This window comes from Heliconius melpomene, chromosome 3 (assembly GCF_056956725.1).
Source record: "Heliconius melpomene rosina isolate 202511_hmr_F chromosome 3, ASM5695672v1, whole genome shotgun sequence".
In the NCBI taxonomy this organism is placed as follows: Eukaryota; Metazoa; Arthropoda; class Insecta; order Lepidoptera; family Nymphalidae; genus Heliconius; species Heliconius melpomene.
The window spans coordinates 10,642,555-10,659,414 of record NC_140391.1 but is presented as its reverse complement, the minus strand read 5'-3'; the positions used below and the strand labels follow the sequence as shown (position 1 = coordinate 10,659,414).

The 16,860-nt window shown below is 32.6% G+C and overlaps 1 protein-coding gene across 1 annotated transcript; it reads right to left on the bottom strand.

The window, feature by feature from the left end:
- Window positions 1-236: 236 nt before the first annotated feature.
- Window positions 237-16,713, bottom strand: Moca-cyp (nuclear cyclophilin protein Moca-cyp). The gene is made up of 19 exons (XM_085207829.1): window positions 16,286-16,713; window positions 15,775-15,880; window positions 14,393-14,480; window positions 13,455-13,484; window positions 12,916-13,052; window positions 12,328-12,433; window positions 11,270-11,431; window positions 10,763-10,844; window positions 10,337-10,438; window positions 9,857-9,932; window positions 8,880-8,948; window positions 8,571-8,636; window positions 8,279-8,369; window positions 7,602-7,793; window positions 6,194-7,108; window positions 5,472-5,541; window positions 5,171-5,255; window positions 2,267-2,366; window positions 237-1,714 (listed from the first exon to the last, which is right to left on the bottom strand). The coding sequence occupies exons 1-19, from the start codon at window positions 16,478-16,480 to the stop codon at window positions 1,645-1,647; spliced, it is 2,742 nt and encodes a 913-aa protein (XP_085063955.1). The 5' UTR covers window positions 16,481-16,713; the 3' UTR covers window positions 237-1,644.
- Between the last annotated feature and the right edge of the window lie 147 nt (window positions 16,714-16,860).

Sequence of the window (16,860 nt, the reverse complement as noted above, 5' to 3'; positions counted from 1 at the left end):
GAAACGAACGACTTTTCGAAACTTTTCGAAAAATTTTACTGTTAGTTTTAATTTCTATATATTTTTACGTAAATTTGTACATGCAAAAAAAGATAAAGAAAGATATAGATTTTTTTATTATTTTAACAATAGGTATATGTTAAAAAAAGTAAACAAAATTAAATCTACACCTTCCCAATCACCTACACACTATACTACTATGTCACAAATCAACAAATAAAAATAAAAAAACCAAACACCATTAAAATTATTTATTAATTAAAACACAACATAACCCAAGTTTATTACTAAAATTAAATGGTCACATTACTTTAAACAAAATATGGTACTAGCATTTGAATACAACAAAAAAAATCTTATATTTCTCATATAAAAATCAAGAATGGAGTATTATAACACTATGTCCTCTGCCTTCCCTGCTACATGCAGGATACAGCGTGATAGAAAAAGAAAACATTAGCAATGCCAATGTATAAAGAAAATATTATTGTAAACAATGGTTAATTCATATAAACCATTTAGTTAGTTTTTAATACAAATTAATGATAACGATTAAAATTACTTTGCAAAAAAAACGTTACATTATACGCAATAAAAACGGTTAATTTATTTAAGATTTTTTTAAATAATTTTACATTTTATTGCGTATTAAGTTTTCATGAAATTATATCATTTATTATGATAAATGATAAATCCTTTAGATAATAAAAAAAAAACATTTTAAATTTAAAAAATCAAATAAAATGCCTTTTGAAATAATCTTTCACAATATTATACAAACATAACATTTGAATACATTCTAAGCACACAGTTCTGTTAAACACAAGAAAAGAACAAGTCACATTTCACCAAGTTACTGATGTAACTCGTCGGAACTCAATGCCGCACTTTGTGTTACCAAAAACCTAAAATAACGATAAAAAGAAAGAAAAAACAATCATAACTATTAACTACATTATTACGTCTATTCTAATGTAACTTCATGAATTTCACCATAAAATATTATGGAGAAAAAGATTATAATTTTATTTATTTGCTATATTTGAAAGTCAACTTAAGATTATATATAATTAATACATACAATTGTATTATATTAAAAAAGGGAGAGAGAGAAGAAAGAAAATGTATCATTTTTTTACACAAATAATAAACTATCTTGATTTTATTCAATGATAATTTTTTTATTATTAAAATAATATCGTGCGCGAGTGAACGATGCACAAATGTATAGTAAGTATAATTGCAGGGCTGCCACGCGTCGTTAATTAAGATAATTTAAGATCATAATCTTCCATTTCGTCTAATCTATTATTTAATACAAGTGTGTCTCAGTGTTTACGAAACAATTCCAAAAAGCCAAAAATAATCCTTTAATAGACATTTATTACATATGAGTCTAATGGGGTTTTCTGGTATTTAATGTCAATATCAAAGACTCAAGGTCACAAAGCTCTGTTATTTTTAATTGAAATATTAAAATTGACTCAACGAAATAGACAGATGCATATTCATGATACATTTTATTATATGTATGCACATAAATGTGTAGATACCAATAATATTATTAAAGACAACGGCATTTTGAGTAATAAAAATATAAATATTGTCTCTTTCTTTCTCCTTCTTCCTCTTTACTGGTTTGAATTAATGAGACGAAGATGAACGCCGGTTGCGTCTTGACCGAGGACTGCGGGAGCGCCGAGATCTGGCGCCTCTGTAATTATATTAAATGAATTAGTAATTAGATTAAATTATGTATCACAATACATACAATTATTAAATAGTTTCAAAGCTATATGCACTAACTTAACAAAAACTAAAAAAATAGAAAATAATAAGTTAATATATCAGGGACGAATGTGCAATTTTATTGTACAAACCTATATATATATAATAGTAGTATTGTGCAATAAAATTTAGCATTGACAGTTTATTTATACTTATTAAAAAAACGTATAAAAATGTGGACCTGACCAACTAAACCATACTATGAGAACCATCGGGCTACGTCGAAATTCTTATATGCTTGTTACAACTTATTTATGTTGTTGCAATGCCTCCAGAATTCGGCAGAAAGTGGGGAACGGAGTATCTTGAGTAACACTGAGTTCCCTCTGCCTACCCCGCTGTGTGCGTGAAGCTAATTTGATTATTTTGATTTCTTATTTCTTTACAATGGCAATTGCTTGATAAAATGTTATATGGTGCAGATCATAATGTACTTTACATTAAAACTACTATAAATAATATAATTAATTATTCAAACCTGCTGTAGCTCCTGTCTCGTCTTTCAGCGGATCGTCTCCGCGGCGGGCCTCCATCGGAGTCCGACGAAGCGCTCGACGAATGTCGTCTTTTCTTACCCTCTATAATATAACATTTAGAATAAGAAATATACTTATATTATAAAGCTGATCAATGCTTATTGGAACACACTTATTCCAGAAACTTGTAATGTGAATTGAATAAATATCGAGGACTATTAGTTAAGGCTATAGCCTATATTAAAAGTTTTATTTAATCTTTATATTAAATGAAATAAAATATATAGATAAAATTAAATAAATATCTTGATATTAACTTGTAACTTGTGACAGTGTAATTAAATTGTTTAATGTCATTGAATGTCTGGAGTGAAAATGTCAGAAAGTATTCGACAGGTGTGAACACAAACCAAAAAATGTCAAAATACCAAAAAGGTTTTCAAAAAGTAACACTGTTGTGATTTGTGCTCAACTGGCATGTTCGGATCGCCATTGTGAAAGAAGAGAACGGAACATAAAGGGCTTTGACTGTTTAAACATAGCTATTCATGTTCTTCTTCATTCATGTGGATAGAAAATGCAAAATATATAAATTCAAATTCAAAATTCAAAATATTCTTTATTCAAATAGGCAATTATTATAAGCACTTTTGAATCGTCGAGTGAACATATTAACAAAAAGCTACCACCGGTTCGGAAGGCAGTTCTGCTGAGAAGAGCCGGCAAGAAACTCAACAGTTGCTCTTTTCAAAATCAATGGTACAATCTATTACATTAGCTGGCAGCTATCCTGCATTACATTCAATAGACATTAATTCCATACATACTTATCCTCTAGATATTCTTGAACAGTGTAATACGCTTTACTTGTTAGAATCTTTTTTACAGATATTTTAAATTTTTGTAGTGGCAAACTAAGAATACACTGCGGAATTTTATTATATACACGTATACTCAGACCCATAAAGGATTTATTAACTTTCTGGAGGCGAAAACTTGGTGTAACAAGCTTATCTTTATTTCTCGTTTCTATCATATGATTGTCACTATGTTTACTATGACAATGTATATTTTGTCGGACAAAGAGAATGTTATAGTATATAAATTGGGAAGCAACTGTAATAATACCTGCATCTTTGAAAACATTTCGCAGAGAATCTCGCGCTCTTAGTTTATAAATATATCTTACGGCTCTTTTTTGGAGGATAAATATTGAATTTATATCTGAAGCACTGCCCCATAGCAGCATTCCATAAGATAAAATACTATGGAAATAGCTATGATAGACTAGTCGGGCAGTGTCAACGTCCGTCATTTGTCTTACTTTTTTAATTGCGAACGCAGCAGAGCTGAGTTTATCTGCAAGTGCTTCCAGATGAGCGTTCCACTGGAGTTTGGAATCTATAGTAACACCTAAGAAAATAGCTGATTCCGACACATTAAGAGGTTCTCCTTTAATTATTAGATTAAAATTATGTTTTTTTACATTTGGTAAAGCAAACTCGATGCATTTCGTTTTTTTAGCATTTAACATTAGATTATTAACATCAAACCAACGAAGAATATGCGATAATGCACTATTCACTTCGTCATAGTTTATTTTATTTCGGTCAACCTTAAATATTAAAGAGGTATCATCCGCGAAAAGTACAATATCACATACGTTCTTCACATAAAAAGGCAGATCGTTAATATAAATAAGAAATAAAAGAGGACCAAGTATAGATCCTTGTGGAACGCCCATCTTTAGAGGAGATCCAGATGATTTTACATTATTTATACTAACCGTCTGGATTCTTTGGTTTAGATATGAGACAATAAGGTCAAGGGCAGTATCCTGTATACCATAATGTTTTAGTTTTAACAACAGAGTTACATGGTCTACGCAATCAAAGGCTTTGGATAAGTCACAAAACACTCCAATTGCATTTTGTGACCTCTCCCATGCGTCATAAATGTGCTTTAGGAGTGCGGCACCCGCATCCGTAGTGGACTTGCCTTTGGTGAAACCATATTGCTCACTATGGAAACAATTGTTAATATTTAAGAAAATTGTGAGCTGGTTGAACATTATTTTTTCAAATATTTTACTTAAGGATGGCAAAACAGAAATCGGTCTGTAATTTCCAGGCTCAGATCTATCTCCACTTTTGTAAAGCGGCACTATTTTGCTATATTTCATTAAATCAGGAAAAGTACCGGATTCTACACAATTGTTAAAAATTAAAGCGAGGTAAGGAGCAATATTAGGTATAATTGAATTAAAAACTTTAACAGACATGCCCCATAAGTCACCAGTTTTCTTTAAATTAAGGCTTTTAAAAGTTTTGACAATTTCATCTGGTGACACATTCTTAAACACAAAATGTTGTCTACAACTATTTACATGGGATTTTAGTATTAATTCTGCTTCCGAAGGAGATGATGGCAGTGAACGTGTTACTTCAGTAGATATATCAGAAAAAAAATTTTGAAAAGTATTTGCCACTTCTAAATCTGAATTTAAGATTATATTATTAACTTTTAATTTAATAGGTTCACTGACAGCTCTAGATCTCCCAGTTACAGTAGTGATAGCATCCCATGTAGCTTTAATTTTATTATTAGAGTTCAAAATTTTTGCTCTTATATGCATAGACTTAGCCTGGACACATACCTTTTTAAATATTTTTGAATAATTTCTAACTTTTAACAAGAACGCCGGATCTTGTTTCCATTGCCTCATATTATATAATTCATATAGTTTATTTCTGCTTCGGTATATACCAACAGTTGCCCAGTCGCTAAAAGTTAACTTCGAGTTTTTATATATCTGTTTAACTTTAAAAATGTTATCAAACTCAGGGGGAAAACTAGGTGCTTTAAATAAACAAATAAAATATAAGCAAACGCTATTACAGTTTTACCTTTATTCTCCCTCTCCTTCTGTCTGGACTTAATTAAGCGGACTATCTCCATCAGTTCCTTTCGAGCTTCGTTCCTCTCTTCCTCCTGAAATATAAAGTATATATTATTATTATTATGTTGTTATAGTTTCACACTTTATTCCGCATAAAAAAAATAAAGACGTAAGTGTTAGGACACATCGTTCTCCGCTGAAATATGACAATAATTTAGGATAAATTGAAAGAATGAGATAAAATTTGTTCTAAATAAACATCAAAAATCTGGTATAACCTTATATTGCAACCAAGAGGATATACGCACCTTTTTAATTTCGCCCTCCTTCTCTGGACTTTTACGTTCAATTTTATCATCACGACCGGGACTCCTACTCCTGTAATAAATATATATATATGTAAATATAAATATCATATACTCGTATACTAAAAACATTGTCGTCGTAGCGCATAGGCACAATCGTATCATTGTAAACACGATGGTTGTAGGTTCGATTACTACTCAAGGAAATTTAAAATTTTGCAGTCTTCCGAAATTTAAAATTCTCCGTTCCTCATTAGGAACGGAGTTTTTTAACACTAGATTATTTGTGCCTATTCTGTTTTTTGCAGAATACAGTATGAAGGTGAAAAGTAAAAATAACAAACGATTTTGTATAGTAAAGCAAGATAATGCACAATTGTATAAGAGTGTATACAATTGTCATTCGAGTGGAACGCTGACGACGACGATAAAGTTAAGTTAAATAAACAGTTCAACAAGAAATATATATTTATATAGATTTTTTTAAAATCAAAGATTGTACTACGTAAAATGTGATTCTAATACAATTTTTTTAACTTCACGCTGTATCCTGCACATAACAGGGTAAACAGGCAGGACAACCAGGGGTTAAGATACTCCGGTTCCCATTAAGCCACTCCATTTTCCACCGTATTTTTAAGGACGTTGAGTTCTGCCACTCAAAACATTACCCATCAATACTATTCTTTTTAGAACTTTAATACTATAAAATTTAAAAACAATACCTTTTATCAAGAGCTGACGATGATTTACCATCCTTGCTCTTATCTCTATCTCGTCGTCCATCACTAGATCTATCTCTCCTATCACGAGACTTATCTCTCTTACTGTCTCTATCTCGAGATCTATCTTGCCTACCATCCTTACTTCGCTTTTCACTTCTATCTTTAGATCTATCACTTCTATCTCTATCCCGAGATATATCTTGTGTATTCTCTTTATTCCGTTTATCATTTCTATCTCTAGATCTGTCGCGTCTATCTCGCGATCTCTCTCTATCACGAGATATATCTTGCGCATCTTCCTTATTTCGTTTGTCACTTCTATCTTTAGATCTATCGTGTCTATCTCTAGATCTATCACGCCTATCTCGGGATCTATCCCGCTGATATCTTTCTCGTCTGCTATCTCTACCTCTAGATCTTTCTCTATCCCGAGAGTATCGCCTTGTATCTCTTTCAGATTTATCTTTTCTAGTATCTAATTCTTTTGAAATATCTTTTTCTAGAATATCTGCCTTATCTTCTGTTTCATTAAATTTATTACGTTTTTCTTCTCTTACTGGTGACTTATCTTTATCTAATATTTTTTTCTCATCACGATCTTTAGATTTTTCGCGCTCTTTTCTGTCATCTGTCTCCCTAGGTCGACCCGTTTCAGATTTTTTCCTTTCTTTAAACTCGTTTGATCTATCAATAGATCTCTCATTTTTTTCTATAGATCTTTCCTTCCTATCTCTTATGTCTCTGCGATCTGTTTCAATATTATTTTTATCTTGGTAACGTTTTGTTTCTTTGTCATGTTCAATATTCTTATTTTTGTCATCTTTTTCGGAATATCTGCGTTCTCTTTCGTTTCTGTATTTATCTTTTTCTTCTCTTGGTCTCTCTCTATCAAATCTGCTGGTGCGGTCGTCTCTCCTACAACAATATTATATACGAGTAAATGTTAAAGTTCAAAGACCCGGAAATCCGGTAACACCACATAAAAATTATCAAGTACAGTTAGACAATTAAGATGAACCTAGGCTTACAACTAAAGATAATTACATACAGTATAATAACATAATTCTGTATATATTTTTGTAAGCCCGTTTTACCTACCAAATCAAGTAATATAGCTAATAATTAATTATTTAGAAAAAAATAGTGTCTGTAGTGATTAGTAATAAAAAAAGTCGAGGTTACATCGGCATTTCTTATAAAATGTATATTGAATTGAAATTCTTGTTTTAAATTTAAAACTTTATTCAGAATTTTTAAATAAGTAAGCTATACTAAAACAAAAAACTTTTGTGTGAAATAAAATATGTTGCTGAGATCTAAGGGGTAAACAATTTGCAAATTATTTGGTAATTTTAATCCATCTTGGTTCAACATGCAACTTCAAAAAAACCATTTGTATACAACCTACCTCAAATTCTTCTCCTTATTTTTAGTAAACTGACTTCTCAATAAGACAAAAGGATCATACTCCTTATCACCGTGCGGGGCGGACTCCTCGTGGGACACCGTCGTGATGGCCGATGATAGCCTCGGTTGTATGTAGTTTACTGTTGATTGTATGACTTCTTTGCGTTTCTCTTCTCTTTTTTCTCTAAGGTCACTGAAATTAAGGGAAGCTAATTTTAATTTCTATATAATGTATTATTTAGATACTTATTTATTTTTTATTTATGTAGCCCAACTGAGAAACAAAATATTATTATCACATAAATCCAAATATTTTCTTTTTAAATAATCATATCATTACTATTCATGGACACTGAACCCACAACTATTGTGTTATAGACACTATTTTAGCGCACATAGCAGAGTAGGCACAGGAAACCTGAGAACGTAGTGTTAATACACTCTGTCCCCATTAAGACTCTTCCGTTCCTTACTTACCGTCAAATTCTGGAGGCTTTGTGTGTTGAGTGTCGGAATTCAATCCAGCATTTTCCTCGTTAACAGAGAGAGGAAAATGTAAATATGAAATATTTAATTTCCTCTGTAGGAATCTAACCCACAAGCTGTTCCATTTACAGTCACACGCTTGTGCCCCCGCGTCACGTCTGGTCTCAACATATAGCAATATATTATATATACCGTTGGTGTTTGGGATTAACACCGAGAGCTCTGGCCAGCATGTCCGCACGATAACTTGCGCTTGCTGGTGGGCCACGACGTTTTTGGACTTCTATAAAAGAAACAAATATAAAAATAAAATAAAAAGACATTGCTAAAAAAATTTTTAAAAATGATAAAACAAGCCTCACGTCTTCTTATAAATTATCATAGATGAAAACAAATCCAAGACTATTACTATTATTTTATAATAACTCATAAATTCCAAGTTTTGAAGCAATTATTAATCAAATAGTAAAAAATACAAACATACCATCATGTTCCACTTCCTCCTCAAAGTCCAAGGCATTGTAATCCACTTTCTCGTGGCGGATATCGTCTAAAGAAAATATTTACAGAAAAAAAATATAGAAAAAAATTGAGATCATCATAATAGTCAGCACAGTGGTGTTGTAAATTCGATATCTACTTGTGGAAAAGAATTATATTAATTTCCTCGCTCTGGTAACAAGACATAACGCAGCGGTAAGTTACGCAACTTAACATACAATATCTAGAAACATGCCTGCCCCAGTCATATGCGGGATAGTTAACAGCCATAGTTAGGTATAAATATACACACCTAAAGTGGTATCACATTCACCTTCTTCTTTCTCCTTCGGTCTGTCCGGAGTTCCTTCTTCACCTTCCCCTAAACAATTGTGTTACATTGGTAATTGTATAGCGAAAAGCAGATTATTCGGACCACGGTTATAGCGATTCGCGATTATCCGGATTATCAATTGGATAGACAGATGTATATAAATATAAAGATTCTTCTCAAAAAGTGCAATTTTAGTAAATATAGAAATACATACAGATAGCCCTTTCCTCATATGTATTAGGATAACCGAATATTCTACTATCTGTATGCTTAACTACAATAATTAGTCCGGTTAATTGAGTTTCTATTCTAAAAAACGATAATACTACACGTTTTTTTAAATTGATATTTTTAGAAAACTTATAAATATTTTTTCAATGGACAGTATCTAAAAGACATTGGTACAAGTCCCCACGACATTCAATGTTTATATAGGTTTTCTAAAAATATTTTTTTATCCATAGTGTGAAAGAATAATATTTTAATTTTTTTATAAATATTGTCATTTAATATTAAATTTATACACCAACAATAATTAGAGGCCGTCATGTTACATTGATATAACATCTGACTGTAAACGCGATGGCCGTGCTTTGCGTCTCTACTCGAGTTAATCATTTAGAATATTTGAAATATTTACATTTCTCCACTTTAATAAACAAATTGTGTCGTTATGTTCCGCCACCTTACATGTAATATCTCAAAAATTGGGCGGTATTAGGGCGGTCTACTCTGCTTAAAAAAGAGAATAATATTAGTAATTATTTAATGGTTAGTTATTATATTTCCGAGAATCATGGCTAATGACCTCGATTAAATCTATCAAACAAAACAAAACATTTTAGGATCTATAATAATGTCACAGACAAACATGCTAATATACACTTTGGGAGTCAAAGATAAACATCATTCTCTCTACCCTTCAAATCTAATAAGGTTATTATATTATTACTTACTGTTGTGTTGTTGACTGTGTTGACGACCAACACTTTTAACTCTTGTTTCTTGTTCACTTTGTTCACGATCCATTTGCTATTAAATAAAACAAACAAAAACAAATATTATTAAAAATAGTTATATTGTCTCCTAGCGTGAGGACAATGCAAGTAAATGCTGGCATCAGCATTCTCAGAATGGTAACGCGAATATCTCATGTCATGGGAAAGTCATGGGAAATTATGTGATTCCCACCAAGAAATAAAATATTTACTATTTTAATTTTTTTGTGGTCTGGTAACGAGGTAAAGTGCGGCATTGAGTTACGCCATTCAACACGCAATGCCTCCAGAATTTGGCTGCAAGTGGGGGACGGAAGTGTTTTAAGGCAAAATGGAGTGTTTAACCAGTTTCCGCGGAACTTTCATGGGAATCAAACATGTAAGTCGCGTTTCGGTGATATGTTGTGGCGACGTGCCACGACAGCCTCGCGGACCCACCTCAATGTGCGCCAGCTTCACGATGCGGCGCTGCGCCTGCCTCCAGTGTGGCGGCGTGGCGGAGCGGGAACGAGAACGGGAACGCGACGGCGTGCGGTAACGCTACGGAGACGAGAACAGTAACGTTACTAGTACATATAAGCAGTTAATCAAGGTAATTCTAAAATCAATTAAAAAATTATATAAAAGTAATCAATATGTACATTGATAGTAACCTATAATAATTTTATTATACTGAACAGTTTATTTTGTACAAATATACTCTACTTATCGAAAAGAGCCCTAGACTTTATTATTTATTACATCACGTTAATTGTTTCAATGTACCACGTACCGTACATAAGTTATTGTTGTTGTAATGCTTGCATTAATTATTATAATTAATGATGTAAAAAACATTAAACTTTTAAATTAATATAAACTTACAAAAACTCCACGCCCCTTTATAGATCTTCCGCTGCGGGTGTAAGAATGACATGAATGACGTTCTCTTTCACGATACCTCACCCTAAAAAGGAAAAATATTTAATTAAAAATGCATCAAATTATTTTCTTTTCTATAAAAAAAAATATTGATTAAATAGACATGTAAAAGCATGTAAAAGCACTCCAAACTCACTTGAACTTCAATACGGATAAATTCTAGAGTACATATACTGCAAAGATTTTATATTAAAGTGTGACATTTTGTCACTGGTCGGGTTATATCAGCAGTTTCTTGATATTTTAGTTTAATTTTTGTTATTCTGTTGTTACTTTCATCACAACAATAATTATAGAACAGAACAAAAAAACCACAAAAGATCAACAAGAACAGACAAAAGAAGTCTCTTGAGGGTAGCACTTATTTAAGATATAAAAAAACAATACCAAGTTACCTGCCTATCCCATAGCTACTTTGAAAGTAAAAATAAAAAAAACTCCATCCCCTACCTATCCCTCCTCTGATCCCTCTCCCTGTCCTGTTCCCTACCGCCCCTCATCAGGAACCTATTGGCCGGAACCTCGGGTATCTCACGGGGGTCTATCTTTGATGTGGACACTAGAGGGTGTGCCGGTTCAGGCTCCTCTTCTTCCATTGAACGGGATCTGTGCCTGGAATGTTGTTATTATTACAAGAATTGAATTCAAATGTTGATTGAGTTACATATATCATGTAGTAATTAAATTGAAATTAAAGGGAATAAATCATAGATAATCAAAATCCCTCCCTGAAACAGAGCTAATTTTAAAGATGATCCTTAAATGCTGAACATATTTTTAGGAATTATGGCTATTGTTTTTAAAATTCTTTGTTAATAAATAATTATGATAACAAACATAACTTAAGCTAGAAAATATGTTGTTAACATAATTTAAAAGTAAAGGTACTTTATCAGGCTAATAAGGCGCCTCCAAAAGTTTACAAACTGTAGGTTAAAAAACTTATTAAACAACGTGGTGTAAATTCAAACGAGTTGTATGCTACATATTCCATTCGATATTTTGGGTAAAACATCGTTCTAAAAATCACAATGTAATGGAATCATGGCTAAGACATTGTCGATTAAGTCAGTATCGAAACAAAAAAAACTTAATCAAAATCGGTTCATCTGTTTGAGAAGTATGATAGCATAAACAGCACACATAGCAGAGTAGACGAGAACATGGAACCTGGGAATTTAGTGTTAAGACATTTCGTTCCACACTTTGTAAAGAATTTTCGTGGCATTACGTGTTGAGTGGCGGAAATCAACACAGCGCTTTTCGTCGTTAATAGTGAGGAAATGAAAATATTCAATATTTCATTCCCCCGAACGAGAATCGAATCCACAATTGTCGCTTTCGTATAATATTAAAAAGTGCAAGAGTTATTTGACAGGTGGGTGGGGTTTATTTCCTCTACTTAAAATTGTTTCGATTTTATTAAAATGATGCATGGATTTGAATGGATATGGATACACTAGGTTTTACCTACCCAACCTATTAAAAAAAAGATAATGTTTGTCTACCTCTTTTTTTTCTTATCCTTTTTCTTCTTCTTCTCTTTCTTGTGGGACTCTTCGGATTCTTCTCCACTCTCTTTCTCTTGTTCTTTGTCCTTCTTGTGTTTTTTACCTATTGAAAAATATCCAAACATTAATGTGTTAATCATGAAATTACAAAGAAAATTGTCTTTCTTTCTGTCTGTCCAGTCAAATGTCTAAAACAGCTGAACCAAATTTATGGGACATTCCCTGAGAGATAAAGAGAGTTACAGAGCATCATATAGGCAACTTTTCAACTTTGAATTCCCGCGAGATGTGGATTTAGGTACGCGACAAGAAATGCGTTTGCCGTGGGTTCCCACCTACCGTCTACCTAGGTAAAAATAAAATAACTAAATATTTTTCTATTAAAACTCAAAGGAGAGTGGGGACATTGAGTAGGAGGTAGGGTATTTTAGGACGAGAAATGGGGACACTCGGTTAGAAGAGGGACATTGCATGTGGAGTGGGGAGAACATTGGAGACTATAGAAAGTACAAGGTAGGAAAGGGTGGGGTGGTGATAATTGGCCGGGGTGGTAAAATGGACATTGTGGAGGGAGATGCCACTCACGTTCGACCCTCACAAGCTGTCCGCAGTTGGCGACGAGGACATCCTGAAGGGGGCGCGCGTTGCGGTCCACGGGCAGCGCCTCCAGCTGCCGCACCAGCGCCGCGCCCGCCGCCACCGACCCGAACACCACGTGCACACTGGGACAACAGATACACAGGGTAAATGCCTAAGAAAAACGAATGTCGGAGAATTTTTTCTCTCTACAATATTTTCATATTGTATGATATAGATTGTAAGCGCGATGATTGTGGAATTATTTTTATTTCCCCGCTCCATCACACCCACAACCAAAGAAGCAGAGCAGAGAAAAGATTTTACACTCTGGTATGGCTGGCGGGCTGATTACAAAGTGCAGCAATGAATGTTAGTAATTTGGGCAGAAATTAGAGTGGGAGACTCAGACAATGTGAAAAGATAAACAAATTATTTACTTTAACTTCACGCTTTCTCCTTATCGGGGTAGCTGTAGAGGGAAGCTAATAGCAAAACATAATACATATACATATGTTTAAAATGAAAACAAAAAAGGTAATACTCACTTGTCGAGATGCGGCGCCGGCTGTGTTGTTCTACAACACACAAAAAGTACCAGAATGATAGCGCGCCGCTCGCCGCCGCGGCCGCTCTCTACGCAACCAATGCACATGTGAACATACACACGTAAGGCAAACTTGTGTTTACCATGTATGTACCTTTATGTATTCATCATATACGAAAAATGTAACTCATTGCTGTTGGTGTATAGGAGATACACTAGGAAACTATTATTGGGGCATTTATCAATCTAATAGAACCTGAGCCTGTTTGTCTGTATGTTTGTGCACACACATAAACGGCTAAACCTATTTAAATACTGTTTTCACCTTTCATATAAAAGGAAAAACACAAACTTGCCACAACATTTAGTGTTTGTTTTTTTCAATGGGTTCATAAATAAAAAACTATATGAATTTATTTTTTCATGCAGTTGAAGTCCAGGCACGGCTAGGCTAAGTGGCAGAACTCAACGCCGCACTTTGTCTCGACACCAGAGCGAAGAAATGGAAATATAAACGTAAATAAATATTTCACTTCCTGGAGTGGGGAATGAAACCACAAACGTCGCGTTACAGTCACACCCTTGTGCGGCTGCGCCACGACGGCCTCAATTTATTTATCATTTAAATTTTTTTTATCCATGTTTAAATTTAAAATTTTATTTTAAAATTTTATTTTAAAATTTAAAAAAACACCCATTATTGTAGTAAGTGAAATTTCCTATCCTTATTTAACATACATAAGCATATAAGATTATTGATCTTGCTTGATAATAATCTAGGGCTTAGCTGTCTAGAAGGAATGGACAGTTTTCACAAAGTGCAGGTTTGAATCTAGCTACATTAAAATTGTCATACATTTCAAAATATTTTTACTTAACTGCTTTCTACAGCTAACAAAAGCATAAAACATCCTTACCATTGCATGTTGTACAACTTACATAAAGAATTGTGAACCATTCGTATCTTTGCCCCTGTTAGCCATTGACAGTAAATATGGTCTGTCATGCTTCATTTCAAATATTTCATCTGTGTAAAAAATATAAAAAATGTTATTAGATTAGCACCACTTATTTATTGCAAAAGACAAATATTTAAGTAAAATAAATAAATTATTCAACAGATAGTAGTATTAAATGGACCATTTATTTTGAAAGTGGTGTAAGTCATGCTTAATTCAATGTAATTTTTTATATATAACTAGTCCGTGTTTATTTTCTCAAAAAATCCCATGTTTTGTACAACTTAAAATCGGTCGGTAAATGAAATTGCATAATCATGGATTATGAAAGTGGTGTAAGTCCAATTGACAGAGGTAGCTGGCATAGCAAATGGATCAGTATTTTGTTATTTTTCATTTATTTTATACTAACTGTGTCCCGTGGTTTCAGCCGCGGACGATTTACATTGTTTCCTCCTCCGTTTTCCACTACTCATAAGTTAAAAGATAGATATTAAGAAAATAGAGAAATGTATTAAAAAATAACAGCGCATAACCTGTGAGAAGAAAATAAATACGACAAGGCTGTATGACTCCGTATTTTGGCGAATTAAAAAACAACAAAAACAACAGTAGCGCCATCTTTTTGCAGAAAAATCTGCAATCTTATTACGATTTTTCTAATTTTATATTATTTAGGAGTTGAATTTTTAAATAAAATGTAGCCTATGTACTATTCCAATTCATACTCAATGCCAGACCTATTACTTACGAAAAATATAAAGACATGAAGCAGCTACTACCCTCCGGTGCATCATGCATATTTTGAAACACATGCAGAGAATAAGTAAATTCTTGTAATCAGTATCTTGTAATGACAATATAATTGCCGTCTAAAATAAAGTTTTATGTGTTGTTATGCGTATTTGTAAACAAAATTATATTAAAATGAAGTATATTTTAAGTGATATTTGATTTTTCAAAATTGAAATTATGTGATTTTTACAATTGTCTAATTTTGAAAGTGGTGTGAGTCCATTTACAGCACATAAATATGTGTTATTGTAGTCTAATTAGCCAAAAACAAATTTATATAAACAAATTAAATATTGATAAAACAATAGAAACAATGTCAGACCTCATAGTCATATAGTAACCTTTCATTTTCTCGAAACAAAAAAAAATGGACTTACACCACTTTCAAAATAAACAGTCCAAATATTAATATAGGCCATTGTGGCGCAGGGGCACAAGCCTTCAACTGTAAATAAAATGATTGTGAATTAGATTATATCTTTGCCATTTACACTCAGGCCATCTGCTTCTGCTGCATTTACATTAATTATGTAAATTAAATTTCTCATCACTGTAACAAAAATTTACCTTCAAAAGTACCTCCATAGATTGACTCCCCTCCTGTTCCATTGGCATTAGTAAAGTCTCCACCTTGTATCATAAAATCTTTTACTACTCGATGAAAAAGCATACCCTGTATAAACAAACATCAAAATGATAATTATTCTCTAATAATTTTGACCTTACAAATCTGAAAAAGCTTACATAGATATAAAAATAAATTAATATTATTTTTATGCTGAAATAGATAATATAAAAGTTTGAGACAAAAGCGAACCACATTTTATAAATCAGTCCTTTGACATGTGTCCATTTACTCAGACGAGTAAATATAATTATTAAATGCATATACGTTTTTCATTTCAGGAACCCACTTGTACAATAACATTCAAAGTTAAATTGGATGGATCTCCCAAGTAGGTAAGTATAGTAAGGTAAAAAGTTAAGAACAGCATTAGGGCAATCTGATTCGAAATTTTCTTTAATTACAGTTCTATTTATTTTCTTTTAGTTAATATAGAAAATAAAAGGCATTTACCTTATAGGTTAAGGGTTTACCAGTAACTTTTCCGATGCCCATATCACCAGCGCATAACGCCCGAAAGTTTTCCGCGGTCTTCGGAGCTATATCATTAAACAATTCAAACACAATGCGACCTGAGGGCAAGCCGCCAATAGTTATGTCCATGAAAACACGATCCCGTTGAGGTTTTTCATTACCGTCCACCGTCATTTTGGAAATATTTCACTTTACCTACGTTCAATTAGTTAGTCTTTTTATTCATTAAGCAGAAAAGCTATATTTATTTATTGTGTGGCGAAGTGACATTCACGATTACATATTATAAGTGGAATAATATATAATCCTAAAAAGAAGATTGAAATTTAAAATATCAATTCATAAATGCTAAGAAAGAAGCAAAAATTTTGACTTCTAGAATTTAGAAACGCGCACAGAAAATAAAATGCAGGATGTAAAAGACAAAGATTATTTTTATTTATGGTACAGATAAAAAATATACCAAAAATTAAGCATACGACTACATGTACATGTCTATGTAATCGTATGAGTAATTTCCTATATTTGTCGTCTAAGTCTAACGTATTTTGTAC